Raw genomic sequence first — 20,523 nt, forward strand, 5'->3', positions numbered from 1 at the left:
AGAACCTAGAATCAATACTCTTATCATTTAGACAGATATTCACAGAAAAGGAGATTCTTCAAACACTTCCTAAAACAGTGAGGGAGTGTGACATTTTAGATGAAGGTAGGAAACTTGTTCCACCATATATGAGCTACACATGAAATGATTCTGGATTGAGATTTGATGCCATTCATTAGCAAACCTGAGAGGGCAAAGAGGAGCACAGGACCTTATGAGTGCGTCCTTTAACATTGCCTAGCTGCATGACGCAGAGGATTTTACAGGTTCAAGTCATGGATAGATGACATGACGTTGTTCAGGAAATTTTGATCCATGGTATTAACATGACCCTTCAACTACAATGCTTGATCTTTGGTATGAGGGTCTCACTGCAGAATGCAATGTTACATTTACGCACTTCCACTTTTAAACGGCCATGATCGGTCTTTGTTTTTAATCCTTCTACATAGTTCCCATGTCTCTAAAAATAATGTATTTTTATAGTTTTATAGACCAAGAAATCTAATGGTTGCATTTATTTTAATTTCAGTACATTTTTATCTATGTTAAAAATGAATTATGTTTTGTGATGCACCATTTAGCTTTTGCATGGGCATAACCATTTTGAGGCACTTTGTGTATATGTTTCTATGCCATTGCTAGGAAAGGTCAACTGGAAGCGTACGGTGCATGAAATCAGCAGATAAAAGGCGTAAAGGTCAGCATCTTACACTTCCTGGATGTCCAAGATTGTGGATACACCTTAAATAGCCTAGAATTATTTTTTTAATCTAATATTGATTTCTGGCTAAAAACTCTTTTCTGTCTCTTTGACTATAGTCTTCAGTTTGGTCTTATTTGGCATGTCAATTCCTGGTTTTGATGCTCTTATTTTAAATCTAAACTTTCATTATTGTTTCCTATTCTGGGCCCTGTTACTTGATTCTCGCTCTCCCACTTTTGAACTTGACTAGTTTTCATATACAGTAAACATGACACTCTCCTGATTCAGTTCTTTTTCCAAACTGCTGCTATCCATTGAAGTCAGTACATGAACAATTTCACCATAGATCATTGTTCCAATGCATTTAGGAATCAGCTTGGTGCATTTTGGGACACTTGAAGTGAGTGATCATGTTCCGATCAGTGTCTGTGGTTTCCATTTGCTACACTACCATGGAACCATGTTTTATCCAGTGTCTACCTGTTAGTGGACATATGAACACAGAGTTTAGTTCAGATGAGATGGTAATGCTAAATGTTAATACTGAGTTCTTTGTGATTGCATGTTGTTTTTGGTAGGCCTTTTCAGATAGATACACATCGCTGTTTTTTTTTCTTGAGATTTAGAGTAATATGCTTTGATCATTATATGATCTTCCTCTAGAATCTGTGTTCTCACAACTTCATGTTGATGTTAAGGACCAGAGATAGTTAGATTTATGTTTTGCAGTGCTGATTGGTGAGTAAAGAATTTAAAGTACCCGATCAAAATTCCTTTCATTCAGTGCAGTTCACAGGAAAGTGAAATTAAAGGATGCAAGATTGATTACCTTCTTCTCCGAAAAATAAAAGAATAATAACCAAGCTTTGGTGTCATTTTTATCTCTTAAACCCTTTTTTTCTGTCTTTATGCCACTATCCATTTTCATCCACTCCTTTTTCAAATCAGGCTGGTGTAGGGTGGAAGCTTGTCCTAGCAACACTGAGTTCAAAGCAGGGATTAAATATGTACAGGTGCCAGTCCATGAAAGGATACATTCACTCATATACCCTCACTCTCTCAAATCAAACTAATTTAGAGTCACCTAACTTAACCCTAAGCCTTTACAAGATCAAGTTTAGCAGCTAGCCACTATTCAATTAAACAATAGAAACACAGGTTAACTCCTAGGCTTCCCTAGGGGAGCTCAAGGGGATGCAGTTTTATCTTAACCTAAACTAACCTAAGATTAAATTTTCTAGAATGGAGAAGGATAACTGGATTACTCCTAGAGTTAAAGCACTGAAATAGGCGAAGAACATCTTTTGAACACCTGTATAGCACTGATAATCAAAAGTCCAAGTGTGATCCATTTTTCTCCTTGCATACCAAAATATTCCATTGAGTCTTACCTGCTTGGATGATACATCTGGTTGTTCTTGCTGGTTGGACTCAAATGTTTGCTCTTGATCATTAACATCTGAAAAAAAAGAAATGTAAGAAAGGTTTCAAATTTAAAGGAAAAAATGCTAAGCTACCTAAAATAAATTAAATCAAAATGGATGAGGGCCATCTTACCACAGCCACGGATGGATGAATCATGGTGATTGGCTGTGTTCAGTATCTGCCCTCGTTTTCTTTTTTTCAGGTACACAATAAGGATGACCAAGGCCATTATGACCAGAACTGATACCGCTGATGCAGCTATTGCTATATGATTTGAAAGAAAATGTGTTTTAGTCACTTCAGGGATAATATGGGTCTTCAAAATGTAGATTATCCTTAAACATATTACATTAAAAAGAAACAAAAAGCTAACATAAATTAATAAAATCCATTTAAATTTTTTATGAACTTCAGTAAATGGCAGTGCTGGGGCAATTCATAACTTGAAGTAAGAATGCATAGTAAACTGCAAGTCAATTTCTGGAACTGGAATTGGAATTTGTAATGAGGTTTAAAAATTTAAGTTTTTTAGTAGATTAAATAAAAAGTGTAATATTTAATTTGTGTCTCTTATGTTAGATAAGATGTAGCTTTTAAGTGAATAAACCCTGTGACCATAGTAGCTATAGTATAGGGCTTTTAAGGGAAAAAAGCATTACTTTTAATTGTGTGCATTTAACCAAGAGTTTAGCAAAAAGCTACTGTATAAAGAACAATAAACATTAAATGCAGGCACAGCACAAGATGTGCTGATAAGCAGGTGATTTTGCTCAATGATGACATTAAACTGTCAGGGATAGCCCAGGGAAGAGGGCAGCAGATACAGGTGAATGAAAACAATTGCTTGAAGTGGTAAAGGTAAAAATTTCAGAAGACATTGTGGGTTAGGTTTAAAAGTGGTGTGCTAGATCTGTTATTCATTTGAACCAAGGGAATAAAACTGTATTTTAACACAGCATTGAATTCTGGAATACAAATAAACACGCTGATACAAAGAAATATGCAAATGTTCAGCAAACAATAGGACAGGGGGTTACTTGCAAGGTTTAAGCTCTGAATAGCTAATCAGTGTGTGTATACTTGTAAGAAAATGTGAAATGGGGACTTTGTTTTTCAACTTGTAGCTCATAATCAGTTTGAAGTGACATAAGGTTGACAAAAGAGCAAGACCAAGGGTAAATTCTCAGTTGTCCTATTTTGGCTAATGTCAGTTGCTAAAAATAGCCATCAGGCCATTGATTGGTATGACAAAGACATATAATCAGCTCTGGGAGTAGACAGATGTGAGGCAACATACAGTACCTGCTTTCAAAACAGAAGAACGACGTAGATTTTTAATATGAAGGACACAGTGTCTGCCATTATGGAAAGGTAAGTTTTGAAGATGCACCGAAAAGAGCATGTTGTATAAAAACGAAAGTGTAATACAAGTTACAAAGTAAAAATGCAAGCAGACACAAAGCCTGCTTCCTAATGGCACACTTTTTAAATAAATGTCTTAGTTGGATTAAGAGGAATGGACTCTTTTAAATTACACATACATCTCTCTCTCTATTAGTTATACTGAAGCAAATCTTGCTGTTTCTGACACTGATTTAAATCATTCAGGTTGTGTACTTTCTTCTTCTTTTGACTTCTAGCATTCAATGTATGGTTTTTCTACACATAACTATGAGTAATTATTAAATTAAAGTTTGAATATTTCCTCCCTGAAACTTTCCTTATTTATTGATATTATCTGCCCCCCAATGTGCTTATTCAAGTGATTTGTTATTTGTTTAGGTATTTCAAAGGTAGTGAACCGGCCTTTGTTGGAGTATCTTTTATGTTTGCTCAGGTGTGAGCCATACTCATTCTTTTAGAATGTGCAGCCCTTTCAGGGGATAAAAGAACTGAAGAATATAGCCATCTCTTTGGACCCAGGTAGTATTCTGAAGCCGAGGTCTCCAGTCTCAATTGCTCTACTTGTGCAGCTTTTCAAAGGTAATCTATCTGGTAGGTTCCAGAAGGAGCATAACTCTGAAAAAATAGTCGCCAATCAGCTTCACTCTCACCTTATGCATCACAATTTATTTTAGAAATTCCAGTCTGGCTTACACACCATTCATAGTACAAAAATGGCACCATCAGGATTTATTACATTTTAATCCTGCACTCAAATCAGTGTCCAGTTTTATTGTTTTTATTGTGTTGTAAATGACATTCTGATATCTTCTGATGAAGGAAATTCCACTGTAATTATGGTGTTAGATATTAGCCCAGCTTTTGTCTCCATTGACCATTCTTTTTTACTACACAGGCTGAAAAATGACATTGAGCTCTTAGGCTCTGTACTTGCCTGGTTTAGTTCTTATTTATCAAATCAATTCCAGTACAGTACTCCATAATTATACACAGAAGTGAGATGTGGTGTCCCACAGGTCTCAGTACTTTTACTGGTTTCACTTTACATGCTTTCATTGGGATATGTCATTAGAAAATATTATGTTAATTTTCACTTGTACGTTGATGACGCCTAACTGTACCTTTCTTTTAGACAAAGTGACATTACTCCAATGTTGTCCTTAAATTAGATGTGTTAGTAAGTTAAAGGAGTGGATGGGTGAGAACTACTTGTCTTTAAACAAAGATAAACAGAAATGTTAATTATTGGAGGGAATGATGCTGATCACAACAATATTTTGTCATTATTTAACTCAATTGGAATCACCATTAGTTTTAGTGAATCATCCTGCAATCTAGAGTAGGTGTTATCTTTAACACTAGCATGGCATTTAAAGCATAAATTACAGAACTATCCAAAATGTGTTTTTTTCATCCTAAAAATGTTGGAAAATTAAGGCATTTTCTAAATATACAGGATACTGAGAAATTCATTCAGGTATTTATTTCTAGTAGGATTGACTACTACAATGTGTTCTTTACTGGCTGCTCAAATAGTACTTTATACAGTTTTCAGTTAATTCAAAATACTGCTGCAAGAATTATTAAAAGAACAAGAAAATATGAACACGTAATTCCAGTTCTTAAGTCCTTACACTGGCTCCCAGTTAAGTTTAGGGCAGAATTCAAAATCCTACTTTTAACATATAAAGGCTTAAATGGCCAAGGTCCAGTTTACTTATCTGAACTTACTATTGTTTACAAACCAGAGTGCACATTAGTATCTGAAGATGACGGTGTGCTTATGATTCCAAGGATTAATAAAATAACTGTGGGAGGGTGAGCTTTTAATTACAGGGCTCTGAAGCTGTGGAATGGTGTGCCTGCTACTACAAGAGATTCCCCTTCTGTCCCAGCTTTTAAATCCAAGTGTGAAGACTCAGTACTTCAGTTTAGCATATCCAGAGCTGCTGGTTAGGTGTGCACGTCTGTTGTTAGTCATTAGTTCTAAAATGCAAGTAATACGATATTTACAAACTGTTACTAATGCTTGTCTATTCTGTTTTTCTTCTTCGTGTCCTCATGCGCCACTGCGTTACTGCCAAGTTGTTTTCCTGCCATCACTGGAATCATGGGCTAAAAGGGTCCTTTCATCAGATTGTCTGGCCCAGCACTGACTCAACTGTGGAATGGCCGGTAGGGGGAAGGCGGCTTATTGGCCGAGGTCTCCAGGACTCTGTGTCTGGTTGGTCTGACTCATTTTCTACAATTAGCAGATTTTTTTGATGTATTTGTGAAAATCTGTAACTGTGTATGTGATAGTTCTGTATTTAGAGAGCGGTATAATCTATTGCTGCATTTTGCCTTGTAGTTTTTAATATTGTATTGTATTTCTTTGGTGGTAATGATAAACTGTCCATCTAGCTCTGTAAACAAGATTACTTGTGTTCTGTGTTGTTTATTGTATTTATCCCATTTTATGACTTCCATTGCATGCCCAACCTATCTGGAAGGTGGGGGGGGGGGGGGGGGGGGGGTCTCTTTCAAATGCTTTTGGCAGGATTTCTTCCATTTTTTTCCCTACAAGGGTCTTTTTTGGGAGTTTTTTCTTGCTTTCTTAGGAAGTCAAGGCTGGGAGGTTGTCAAGTAACAGAGCCTGTTAAAGCCCATTGTGGCACTCCTTGTGTGATTTTGGGCTATTTATGAAATACATTTTGGGACAGGAAACTCATTTGTTTGGGGCCTAAGGAATCGCTGTTGGGGTCTGGAGGTTGTCTCTCCTTTGATTATTTCTACCTGAACACACTGGGATCACTTTTACCTGGTGTGTTGGTTGTACAGGATTTGTTATGGGAAAGGATTTGTTACATTTATGGGACAGGATTCCACACTCAAATTAGTGTCCAGTTTTATTGTTTTTAATTTCATAGAAAATAAAAAAATGAAAAAAGAATAGAATAAAATAAAAAAAAAACAAAACCAGAAAGACTGGAAGTAACTTCTGGGGCATTATAATATTCATAACCTTGGCAAAAAATATTTGTTCATGATTGCTGGATATGTTAGTTAATCAGAAACGGCACTAGACCCCCACTACTAGTACATACTGTATTTTCTTAATATCACACATCCTAAGAAGATGAAAAGGTATATAAACAATTTTAATCTAGTTACATATATGTATTAACATCTCTCAGTATCAAAAACCAAAACTAATATACAGTCTCTCAGAGCTAGACGGAAGACAACCCAACCATGAGTAAAACTGTACTCTGTACCTCAGATTCATCCCGTTAAACTATGTGCAACATTGTAGTTTGTGTACATGTGTTTGTTTTCAAGTGACATAGCACAGACTTCCACAGTGAGAATCACAGGTTAATTTTCAATTAAATTTCTTTGTACAGGAACAGTTATTGATAATCTTGTCATTGCTCCTTTTTAATTGATTTTTCAGAATTCTTCTTAAATGTAACATTGATGAGTGTGATAAGCAACTACTACTGTTGTTACTGTCTTATAACAGTAGTTGATAAAAGAAAGGTGCTGAAGCAGATTGGCTTACATACTGTATAGGCCAGCTACTTGAACACTGATGTCCTCCAGTAATTACACAAAAGACAGTATTGCCATGTTTAGAGTCACAGGTAGCACCTGCCCCTTCAGCGGTCCCAAAAACCATGTAGAGATAGCAAGGTTACATTGTGGCCCCACAAAGCTTTTCTGCGAAGTAAGATAAAAACAAAAATATTCAATATGTACAATATACCAAGAAATTAGACTAAAACAAGTTGTGTGAACTCATCATGGAAAAAACAAAGATAAAAATGTGTCAATTTCACTATATAGACATTTGAAAATAAACAGTGTATTGATCCAAAGAAAAACTGACTGCTGCAACCTCCATACATGAAATAAAGTCCATCTCGAACCTTACATTGAAGTAAATGTGTGAAGTTTATCAGCTTAATGTTAATTCTTAGTTTGCACAGAGAATTAGGTTACTTCTTTTTAAATGTAAACACTTAAAATTTTTGCCCATGTATGGTCAATGTCAGTGGTATTTTGGCAGAAATTGTGCAGATGCACATTACTATTGACAAGTGGTTTGCAGAAGAGCAGAAGAAATGGTTGGTAAAGTGGGAACATGCAAAAATGGTCAGCGTTGGAACATACCCCAAACTTCATGTCATTGTGTTTGAACCATATTATTATTATCATATTATTACTTATGCAATTAACTGGCATTGTTCCATTTGTTTGTTTCTTACCATGCAAGAAAACTCCATTGGGTCTGGATGTAACCATGCTATCTTTGTAATTTTTTTCTGGAACCACTGAAGAGATGTGCGTTAGCCGTGACTCTTCATTTGGCAGATTGAAATTTGTGTCATTACTAGAGAACTGCAGTGTTCATGTGCCTGATTCAGATGTAGGCCAATATGCCTATGCTCTTATACTTTATTTAGCACCATTGATGGACAGTAACAAAAGTCATAGTGGCCTTCAATGCTCACCAAGTTTACATTTAATAACAAATGAATTCTAAAAAATTAATAAAACAGAAGTAATGAAAATGTTATCAATAAATATCCTTTGACTTATATACAAGGAAACTATTTTAAAATTAACTTATAATTCTCACATGTGAATTCCGGTATTGTCACTTGAATACAAATACAGGTCCACATACTGCAATGTGGCATGCAGGTTAGCATGATGAAGTTTTGGACTGATGCAAAAATTATGTTTTGCAATTAGTTAACAATATAAAATATTTTAAAATATATATATATCCAGAAGAATATAAAAATTCTTTACCACTCTGCTTTACCCATGCATTCATGTGGCTTTCTGTATGGATTTGTACTCACATAATAGAAAAAATGTTGAACAAAAAGTCTTTCCACATACGTTTGTATGATTTGGACTTTCCTCCTTTACATCAACAGTCACATGTCTCTGCAATTCAAGTAACAGCCTTGAGGTTGTGCAGTAGTGCCCACCATCATAGGGGGTGCCACCCATATGACTGTCTAAATGAACAAAAATGGTAACATAAAACATGAACACAACACACAAATGTAATAATGTAGGGGGAAACGAAAACTGTGATGTCTGTGAAATATGGAGGGGATTAAATGTTTAAATACTCCCACATTTAGCCTTTGCCAATTCCAACAGCTGCAATGAGGAATACTTGGTTGATTGTGTCAGAACAGTTTAAATATTTACAAGTAACTGTCATAAGAAAACTTAAAAGTTTATTTAACTTAATTTTGGCAATTGTTAAAAACTGTTAAACAAGATGTTAAAATATGGACATCTCTGCATTTCACTATAGCTGGAAAAATTAATATTTTCAACATTAATCCTATATCTATTTCAGAACATCCGCACTCCAGCCACCGTAAAAAAGCCAGTGTGGTTCTGAGGTGTCACCCTCTGCACTTGGGTCCCAATCCAGGTGGTTTGCTGTGTGGTGGGTGCGGCAATGAGCTATCAGTGCATGCTGTCCTTCTCCTCCTCCTCCTCCCTCTTAAATATTTATTTTGCCTTATACAATTTCTTGTATTAGGAATTTGGTAGTTTTCGCATACCCCTTGGGGTCAGAGCACAGGGTCAGCCATTGTACAGCGCCCCTGGAGCAATTACAGGTTAAGGGCCTTGCTCAAGGGCCCAGCAGAGCAGGATCTCTTTTGGCAGTGACGGGGATTTGAACCGGCAACTTTTGGGATACCAGCGCAGATCCTTAGCCTCAGAGCCACCACTCCACCCCATATATATTTGCACATATATAAGACATACTTTGACCTTAGTTTATTTGAAATTCAGAACAGCCATATATAAAAAGAAGACTTTATAGCAGGGGTACTCAATCACGGTCCTGGAGGTCCGCAGTGGCTGCAGGTTTTTGTTCTAACCCGGTTGCTTAATTAGAAAGCAATTCTTGCCAATAATTACATTTCATGGCTTGTTAGTGCTTTTACTCTGCTATGTCAGGTCATTCTCATATCCTGGATTTTCTTCCTCTTTCTAAGGATATCATCCGAATGATCTGAACGCTAAAATGGATGAGTGATTCTTAGTCCTTCACTTTTTTCTCTTCACTTTCCTTCCAAATATTTAATTAAACCAATTCATGCACGATAAATACAGAGGTGTAAATGGTAACAAGCTAAATGGAGAAATGCTGGTCTCTTTTGTCATTTGCATGTTACTGCTAATAAGGAGCAATTAAAAACCAAGACTACAGCTGTTTAAGACTAAAATAAGCAATAAGGGTTCAAAATCTTAACGAGCGAGACAACTAAAGTGAAGCAGAATTGTTACTTGAGCAGTAAGTGCTTCTTATTAAGCAATTGGGTTGGAGCAAAAACCTGCAGCCACTGCAGACCTCCAGGACCGTGATTGAGTACCCCTGCTTTATAGAGACCTCAAGAATGGGGTGGCTTGCTGTTCTATTACTCAGCTGCAAACTTACTTACACTGAAACTTTGGATTTGAGAAGAAGTTAATGAAACCACACCTGCTTGACTAGCTATGGAAATGGTCCTGTTAATTCTAACTGCCATCAGTTTATCAGCATTCTACTGTAGTAGAAGACTGAGCAAGACATAACAAAAACACAAATTTCATGGAACAGTCAACACGTGTTCAGATGAGAGAGGTGATGTTTTACTAACATGCTGGAATTCTATAAGGAAGCAACAAGAGGATACAATCAAAGTGGTACATGCAATATTTTTCATCTTGACTTTTAAAAAGCATCTGATAAGGTACCACATGATAGGTTGGATATCAAAAATGAGAGTGCAGGGAGTAATGTGTAGATGGGTGTAGAATTGGCAGATAAAATTTAATGTAAGTAAATGTAAATTATGTCACATAGGAAATAAGATGTTAGGTTTGAATACACAATGGGAGGTCTGAAAATTCAGGGTTACACCTTATGAAAAGGATTTAGGAGTCATAGTGGACTCAACACTATCAACTGTCAGGCAGTGTTCAGAAACCTTTAAGAAGGCTAACAGAATGTGAGGTTATATAGCACAATATGCACAGTACAAGTCCAAGGGGATTATGCTAAAGATTTGTAACACAGTGGTGAGGCCTCATCTGGAGTCCGGTGTGCAGTTTTTGTTTTGCTGGCTATAAAAACGACATAGCAGCGCTAGAAAAGGTCCAGAGAAGAGCAACTAGGTTGCTCCCACAGTTCCTGGGAATAAGTTATGAGGAAAGATTAAAAGAGCTGAGCCTTTTCAGTTTAAGCAAAGGGAGATTAAGAGGAGACATGATTGAAGTGTTAAAAGTTATGAAGGGAATTTATACAGAGGACTGAAACTTTTACTTTAAATTGATTTCAACAAGAACACGTGGACACAATTGGAAACTTGTTAAGGGTAAATTTTGCACAAATATTAGGAAGTTTTTCTTCACACAGAGAACCATAGGTATATGAAATAAGTTGACAAATAGTTTGGTAGACAGTAGGCCTTTAGGGGTCTTCAAAACCAGACTTGATGTAATTTTGGAAGAATTAAGTGGTTAAGACTGGCAAGCTTTGTTGGACTGAATTACCTGCTCTTGACTAGACTTTTCTAATGTTGTAATGTTTTAAACTGCTATTTAATAAATCAAAATTTCCAGCAACACAATATTTTTGTTGTATTCAAGTAACACATTTTATAAAAAATAAAAAATAATATGCCTAATTTTCCTCACCATCCACCACAATTTATTCCACAAGCAATACTGGCCAGTTTTGATTAATATATGGGTAGTATTTTTAAGTTTTATCAACAAATTATGCGGAATACAGAAATGGATCTTACGATTAGAAATTCAGATAGGCAATTCAATTCTTCTAATCGTAGCATACATTCATCTTCAATTTATGTAAAGTATACTACATATATTTCACATGAAAATTGTACATGGGGCACAGATATCACATTCAATACTTTTGAAAATGTATCCAGGACATGGTCCAGCCTGTGGATGCTGTCAACAGGTGTCTGTCCTACTAAATCGTGTGTTCTTGGAAGCACTCCATATTAAAATTTTTGTGTGCCTCTGAGATTGTACCAGATTTATAATTCCTCCCACCCTTTTGAAACAGAATTTGGAGTAACACCAGAGGAGAGCACATTACATAAGTGGTATCCTATCACTCACACAAACACTCACACTTAATTGGAAGAATCCTAAACCGCCTCTCATAATGCTGGCATAGAGAAAAATTCTAGGGACCCTAACAGTAGAGGAGGTTATAGCTTCACACCTAAAAAAAGAATTTGTAGTAACCTGCTCTGCCTCTCCACTGAAGTCATAAACATTTTAGATAAAAGTTTTTTCAGAGTTCAAAATACATTTAACCCATGCTCTTCCAGGTCAATTTGTTGTCATTTGGAGGAAAACTGCTGTGTTGTTAGCATAATAATAATGAAACATTTTAAGACTCCAATATTTTTTTTTACTTTATTTTTGTTGAATACTCAATATTATTAGCTTTACCTGAGACTGGTGTTGGTGGGCTTCTTGGATCACCTTTATTAATAGACCCTTTGCTGTCTGTAATTTGATGAGTAGGTTTTGTCAATCTCGCCACTGTGGTTTGCTTTGTTGTTGCCACTACTCCATCTGCTGATTTAAACAAAGATGTTAACTTTAGTAGTTTTGGTTTGTTCAGTCATATACTTGGTAGCACATTTTGAATACACACTTGGATATTGTACTTTTCATATCATCATGGAAATCTTCATTCATTTATACAGATTTCAAGTATTATCACACCCACCTGTCTGTTGTCTGTGCCATCACACACCTTACTTAACATGCCAAGTTCTAACTGATTTGTTTAGCCTAAAACTGCACAAAATATTTCTGTTCTCAAAAATTAAATATTAATTAATGTGTCTGTTTTTGTGGAACTCTGATGAGGGGAGCACTTTAAGCCTCACTGCTTCACATGAGATGTGGGGGCTTTCCCTGAGCCTCAGTGCTCATAACTTAATGGAAAATCCATCCATCCATCCATTTTCCAACCTGCTGAATCCGAACACAGGGTCACGGGGGTCTGCTGGAGCCAATCCCAGCCAACACAGGGCACAAGGCAGGAACCAATCTCGGGCAGGGTGCAACCCACCGCAGGACACACACAAACACACCAAGCACACACTAGGGCCAATTTAGAATCGCCAATCCACCTAACCTGCATGGCTTTGGACTGTGGGAGGAAACCGGAGCGCCCTGAGGAAACCCACACAGACACGGGGAGAACATGCAAACTCCACGCAGGGAGGACCCGGGAAGCGAACCCGGGCCCCCAGGTCTCTCAACTGCGAGGCAGCAGCGCTACCCACTGCGCCACCGTGCCGCCCTTAATGGAAAATAAATATCTTTAAATAATCTAAATCGGAAAAAAATATATTCCTTTTCCCAAAAAAAAAATCAAGATTTTTTTTTATTTTACCATGCATTTATTAATGTTATTTTCAAATAATGATACCCTGTATATTGAGGGATTACATTTGGCGTTCTTTTTGTTATACATCACTCTGAGATGTGGGTAAGGGAAGGAGGTTGTTTGATTTCTTTTTAATTTGATGGATTTTTTCATGTTAGTTTTCTTCTTTATTTAAATCCTCTCTTTGAACCACAATGGTTGCACTGCTGTATTGCTCATATGAGTGTATCTTTGACTGTATTGTGTGTTTTTAAGTGGTTTGATGTCATAAATAAAATAACAGCTGCCTTGCCTTTGACCTGGATCTGTTTTATGACAATGACTGTGCCTGTTTTGTTTAAAAGATTTCTGTAAATAATAATTACATCTTACCTGAAGAAGGGGCCTGAGTTGCCTCGTAAGCTTGCATATTGTAATCTTTTTTTAGTTAGCCAATAAAAGGTGTCATTTTACTTGACTCGTAAATAATAATAAAATTCATTTTATTTTGGATTACTGATACTTGATGGACAGATGTAATTACTGTTGTAAAAACAAATATGTGAAAACCAAATTAAAGCCAAATTTAAGAACATTAATGGGACCAGTCAGGCTATCATATCCATTATATAGTATTATGGAATTATTATCTGGAGAGGCAACACACATGATACTGTTGTAAATGGATTGAATGAAGCCAACCCAGCCTCCTGTCAGTGTGGATAATTCAGGGACCTTCAACAGATATTGCAGTTTAGAGCAAGTTTAAGAAGGATCACAAGTTCAGTCACATCACTTCCAATAACCCAAAGTGGAGTAAAAACCTTGAAAAGTGCAGATCATTGGCTGGGAGTCAGCACTGCATGAAATTACTGAGATACAAATTCACTGATGAAGGGCTATAATTTGAAGAATGAACAGTTAAACAAGCCATTCCATCTACTGTGGGAAGGTGACATAAGATTTGTTTTTCTTCATTTTATTTATGCTATAGTATATTAATTAAACAACTGTTCATCACAACTTTGTATTTAGGCATCCAAGTACATCTCTGGATTAAGAGGCATGCCCTAATCTGACTAGGAACTTCACCTCCATAATTTGAAACAGAGAAAGCAGTGTGGAAACGTAATCCAGATCTTCAAAATTCACAACTAATTGAAGCAATACATCATACATTTAAGATTAAAGGCCGGACCTATGGGGGAAAACACAGTAGCAGAAAGCAACTATTGAATCATGCATTTAAATTAGACAAGAGAGAAAAGTTGTGAACATGCACTAATACAGTGTGTTGCTGCACCCACCGCACAACAAACCACCTCAGGATCCTAATTTAGGACCCGAGCACAGCCATGTAATGGATGACACTTCAGCACCAAACTAGTTTGAATGGAGTGAAACGGTGTGAGGCTTTTTACAGTGTCTGGAGGGTCAATCCTGCCGCCAGCGCCCAAGGTTACACTGCAAGTTGGAGGACCTGCTTGCAGGTTAACGTCATACCCAAGACAGAGCAATTACAGGTTAAGGGCCTGGCACAAGGGCCCAACAGAGTGGAATCACTTCTGGCATTTGTGGGATTCAAACTGGCAACCTTCCAATTGCCGACGCAGATCCCTAACCTCAGAGCCACCACTCTGCTCTGGTAAATTTTAGAAAAACATATAGAAAATTTCGTGTTTAATTAGTTTTGTGTTCCATTATGAAAATGTGGCTATAAATTAGTTTTGTCTCCCATATTTTTCTAGAGACTCACTGAATCATAAGATTACTCACTTAACTTTGCTGTGAATTTAATCCGACCTTGCAAGTTGTAATTTCATCAGACTAGTCTTTATGTTCACTGATCTGCTTCATTAAAAGTTACTTTGACTATTAGATAGGCTTCACTTCTGCCTTAGTTTAATTAGGGAGAAGATATTTTTCTCATGAATAAAATTAAAGAGCTTTATAGTTTTGAGATTTAATTGCTTAGATCTCCCATGTATTTGAGTTGAATAAAGACTGACACACTTTACTCATTCTTTGATTACGTATGTGCCTCCATTTCAGGTATTTGTTAACCAAACTAATCTGATGATCTGAATGGTCTCTTCTCCTTTCAAAAATTTTAGTAAACCACATATTGCCCGAATTGTGTAGAAATAAGTCAAGCAATTTCAGTTTATATGTACAGACTTTGAAGAAATTTCTGTGATAAGACAGAACTCTACCAAGCCCAAACATTTACGTTTCTTAAGTATTAAATATTTATATATAAGACATCTTATAGTGTAGGTCTACAGATACCTTCCAGTGTGGACAGGTAGCTCGCTGATCCTTCAGTCTTCCCATTTACAGTGACGTCACATCTCCAGCTTCTCTTCTGATCAGAGTTAAGTAGTTCTGTAGACAGTTGCAGGCAGCACTGAGCTTGAGCTGAGATCCTGTATCTGTCTCCTGTTAGAGGAGCTCCCTGGTCATCAGTCCATGAATGCTGGTTATGTCTTAAAGATGCGCAGGGGTCATAGCTGGTCAGACAGCAGGTCAGTGTCAGCAGGGACCCTCTGTGCAGATGTGTATCAGGTGAGGCTGTAACTAAAAGTCAAAGTAAACAGAAAGGTGATAGTCACTTTATTGTTTCAACTGAAAAAGTCTTTTTTTTAATGCACTTTATTAAAATGGATAATTTTAAAAAAGTACAAAAAAAGTAGAAATTTCTCTTTCATTGCTGAGGTGGTTGAAAAGCTCTTTTGTGTCAAGGCTCTGGAGGTGGATGATATTCACCCTGAGTTCTTAAAGGCTTTAGATATTGTTGGGCTATCCTGGCTTACACGCCTGTTCAACATTGTGTGTTGTTCAGAGACAGTGCCTCTGGTTTGGCAAACTGGGGTGGTGGTCCCCAAGAACCCTTTAAGAAAGGGTTAGCCAGGGTTCTGGAAAGGAGAATTTGTCTGTTGATAGAGCATCTGATTCTGGAGTAACAATGCAGCATTTTGTCCTGGGTGTGGAACTCTGGAACAGCTGTTTACCCTCACAACGATTCTGGAAGGTTCATGGGAGTATGCCCAACCAGCCTACATGTGTTTTATGGACTTGGAAAAGCCATACATTTGTGACACTCAGAGTGTCTTGTGGGGGGTGCTTTGAGGTATGGGGTACTGGGCCTGCTGCTGTGGGCTACTCCCTGTGTAACTGGGGCAAAAGCTTACATTGCCAGCAGTAAGTCAGACTCATTCGTGGTGGGTATGGGACTCTGCCATGGCTGCCCTTTGTCACTGATTCAGTTCATAATTTTTATGACACAATTTCTAGGCACAGCAAAGGACTGGAGGAAGTCCAGTTCAGTGGCCCCAGGATCGCATCTCTGCCTTTTGTGTATGATTTGGTCCTGTTGGCTTCATCAGGTTGTTACCTTGGACATGCATGGGGGCAGTTTGCATTTGAATGTGAAGTGGCAGAGATGAGGATCAGCACCTCAGAATCTAAGGTTATGGCTCCAAGCAGGTGGAGTGCCCTCACCAGGTTGGAGATGAGAAGCTGCTGCTAGTGGAGGAATTTTAGTACCTCAGGATTTTGATAATGGGTGAGGGGAAGAAACGAGTGAGAGATAGACGGATGGATTGGAGCAATGCCCACAGCTATGCAGATGCTGTACCAGTCTTCATAGTGTAAAGGGAACTAAAGCTCTTGATTTACCGGTAGATATACATTCTTACCCTAACTTATGGTTATGAGCTTTGGGAAGTGACTAGGAAAACTAGTTTGTGGATATAAGATGCAGAAATTAGTTTCCTTCGCAGGGTGTCTAGGCTCATCCTTAGAGATAGTTTGAGAACCGTAGACATTCCGGAGCATCTCAAAATACAACCACTGCTCTACTGCATCGAAAGGAGCCAGCTGAGGTGGTTCAGGCATCTGATAACAATGTCTCCTAGATGCCTCCTTGGTGAGGTGGTTTAGGCTTGTCCAACCAGGAGAAGACCTTGGGGCAGACCCAGAACAAGCTACTGAGATTAAATCTCTTGGCTGGACAGGTGCCACTTAATTATCCCCCTGGAAGAATTGGGGGAGGTGGTGAGGAAAAGGGATGTCTCTGGGCATCATTTCTTAAATTGTTGCCCCCACAGAATGAATGGATGAATGGATAGATTTGCTTTCTTGGCTAAATTTAAGGTCAATTTTAGCCTTACCTGTGATGTCCTAGCAGGATGGTATTCATTTCATTACTTTACAGGATTCCCTTCCATTTGCGGCAAATGGCTGGGGCCCTTGCCCGGCAAGGACACCCGTATTATGGACGGACAATGGGAGAGGGACTACCTTCCCCAGGGCACGAGAGGGCAAACCCCCTGGCTTACATTGGGGTCACTGGCTTGAAATTTGGAAACTCAACCCTGCTGGGGCTTATAGCCGCCGCCAGGGGGCACCTGGTCAGTTCCGGAGCCCTGGACCGCACCACTTCCACCACACTCGGAAGTGCAGCCAAGAGAGGATCCTGGTACACTGGGAGTACTTCCGAGTGCCCATGCAGCACTTCTGCCACACCAGGAAGTGCTGCTGGATGATCGTCAGAGGGCACCTGGAATGCTTCCGGGTACAGTATAAAGGAGGCCACCTCACTCCGTTCAGAGAGCTAGATTCGGGAGGAGGAGGACAAAGCTTGTGGAGAGGAGTGTAGGCTGCAGAAGAAAAGAATGAAAGAGAAGAAAGAAAGAAAAGAGGGAACAGGGACTGTGCAATAGTGTTGTTGGCTACTGATTTGTATTTTGTGCTGAAGAGGCAACAAAAAGAGAAATAAAAGCAGCTGCATCTAATTCCACACATTACATTAAATGCTGTCCCAGCATGAAATAACAGATGAAGTGGGAATTTAGAGAAAAAGGACCACCTGGAAAGTTTTGCTAATTGTTTATTCCAATGGTGAAATATGAAACACATTCACACCTTTAGTAGCACTGAGAATCTGCACATTATTTCTGGGGGAAGACATAACACACTTTGAGTCAATGTCTTTTTAGTACTAAATACTTCAGACTAACTAAATGCTGACCTGATTACCAACCTTTAAAGGCACATTTTTCTCAGCTTTTGACTTGAAGGACTGCATGTTTCTGGTGCTTTTACTTCCATTCAATATATGCCTTTAATTGACCTGAAAGCTTAATGAACTATTTTGTTTCTACACTTAGTCTGTAAAGTAAGAAATTTGATGTAACTCTTTGTAAATGTATTTGTATGCACTCACTTCATGATCATGCATAGTGGAAATTATAGAAATTGAAATGCTCACCTTTATGATAAATTATTTTTTTGACAAAAGGCTGCTTATTTTTAATGATTGTCTTTACAAGTCACTGAAGTGGGGGCCATGGGTCAGAGTTTAACATACAGTACATCTGAACCAAAACAAAACCAACACAAGGCACTGAAGACGCCAGTCTATCACAGGGCACACCCACACAGTGCTAATTCACAGATGATAACCAAACTAACTTTGGCATCGTGGATGTAGAATAAAGCCAGAGTACCTGGGAAAAAAATCAATGTGGACACGAGAAAACAGGCAAACTACATACAGATATTGACCAAGCCAGAGTTTGGACCAAGGACTCTGCAGTGATGATGCTACAATGAGGCTGATATGCAACTTTAAATAAACAATTATTACATTTGTAGTCAAAAGAAAATCATGTGAACAATTTTATTGACAATATTCCACGGCTGAAATGGAATATATAGAATAAAGCTTAGTCCTGTTCAATAGTCCTGGCAGCACTAGACAGGGTGGCAGTCCATCGTGGGGCCCACCTGGAATTACCAATCAACTTTAAGAAGACACAGACAGAGAGAAGGAAATGTACTTCAGTGCACATCCAAGTGGCAAAAAGATGTACAGGCAGGCGTTGTTTGGTGAAGCAAGCTCCGAAGGTGCTATAATCCCTTGTATCCGCTAGTGGGCAGCAGCACGTTCCTACTGCAGTATATAAGCCTTCTGTATTGAGCTCTCAAAAGTGTAGTGTTTCCTGGAGTCTCTTTGGGAATGATGGTGAACCTATCTAATCAAGTGAAAAGTTTTTACATCAAATCATTAAATCATTCCTTATTGTAAGATTTATTTACTTATAAGAAGATTTGCGTATGAGATTATTTAGCATATTTAAAAAAAAAAGTAAATTTAGCTTATCCCATTTTCAGATTTTTTTTTTTTGCTAAATAAAAGCAAAACAAATAAAAGCAAAACTCCCCTTTCAGTTTTTTTCTAGCATTTTGCAAAAGTATTCTTTGCAGTGTTGCCAGTAGGCTGGAGTGATGCTGGATCTGCTTCCAGGAATAACTTTAAAAGGGCCTTCAACTCCTCAGTCAGATGAGCTTGGAGTCAGGAGTGGAGTGGAAATAAGGACTCGCCTGGTGAGGTAGAAGAAGAGGCCTGTATTTTTGGAAAGTGGTGCAAAGCATACTAAGAAGAAGAGATTTATTATATCATCTAAACTACCTTCCAGCCCTTTAACTAGTCTGCCCTGGAGTCTATTCTGTCTATTTGGCTCAATAGCATCCTTCATGATCACACAACATAACCAGGACGTCTTTGAATTATGTAACCAGCTGTGACTCAAAATAATACAGTATACAGCATCAACAAAATACAACACGATTCTCAGTGCCCTGCAATACACAACCATATCACAAACTGTAAAATTTCTTCTTTGTACTTTTAAAAAAAATTACAAAAGTGAGTATAAATTTAGTGTTGATTTAATAGTATGACTCATGTATGACTCAGTCGCCGCCGAGAGTAGCAGCCTTTTCAGCAGCTCCATGTACGACTTTATTTTTCTACTTTTATTTTTCTCTTTTTTATTGATCACTCCTATCACTTTATTTTATGTGGATTTGTTCCCTGGACACACTTACTTTTACAAAGTGGGCATGGATTTTTACACGCCGAGACTTGTCTATTCAAGTACTCAACTTCGAGCGCTGACAACAAATACCAGTGCCGGTGTGGTTCCTTATTTACCCGACGAGGTAAGAAGGTGGTATCGTGGCAGCAGAGCCGGCACTAAGCTAAAAATGAAGCGGCTTGTGAGAAAGTGCGTTTTAAGCCTACGGTGCCTTTCTGTGATTCTGGGAAATTGAACTCATCTCAAATAAGATCGACGAACTGGCTGCACTGGTGAAAAACGTCAGAACCTACAGAGAATGCAGTTTGTTGTGTTTTTGCGAAACGTGGCGAACTACCACCATCCCAGATGCTAACGTGGAGCTACCCGATTAGAGCGGACAGAGATGCAAGTACCTGTAGGAAGCACAAAGGAGGAGGACTCGCTCTTTATGTTAATACATGGTGGTGTAACTCTGGACATGTTAACGTCAAAGTCTCCACTTGCTTCAGGAACATCGAGCTTTTGGCCATAAGTTTGCGTTCCTATTACTTGCCCAGAGAGTTTGGACACGTCATTGTTGTTATTGTTTACATCTCTCCTCGGGCGGACGTGGAGACAGCAAGTGACATCATCCATTCTGCTGTTGCTAAGTTACAAACGCAGCACCCTGAGGCGCTTGTGCTAATCGCTGGAGA

At 38.2% G+C, this 20,523-nt stretch overlaps 1 protein-coding gene across 1 annotated transcript in view; it reads right to left on the minus strand.

Annotated features, from left to right (window-relative positions):
* LOC114651167 (uncharacterized) overlaps window positions 1-20,523 on the minus strand; it is a 42,429-nt gene that overhangs the window by 533 nt on the left and 21,373 nt on the right. The window contains exons 3-6 of the mRNA XM_028801125.2: window positions 15,252-15,539; window positions 12,032-12,157; window positions 2,264-2,395; window positions 2,098-2,165 (exon numbers count right to left, since the gene is read on the minus strand). Of these exons, the coding sequence (XP_028656958.2) occupies window positions 2,098-2,165; window positions 2,264-2,395; window positions 12,032-12,157; window positions 15,252-15,539 (614 nt within the window). The remainder of the gene's footprint in view (window positions 1-2,097; window positions 2,166-2,263; window positions 2,396-12,031; window positions 12,158-15,251; window positions 15,540-20,523) is intronic.

The sequence above is a fragment of the Erpetoichthys calabaricus genome, chromosome 1, assembly GCF_900747795.2.
Source record: "Erpetoichthys calabaricus chromosome 1, fErpCal1.3, whole genome shotgun sequence".
NCBI classification, from domain to species: domain Eukaryota; kingdom Metazoa; phylum Chordata; class Cladistia; order Polypteriformes; family Polypteridae; genus Erpetoichthys; species Erpetoichthys calabaricus.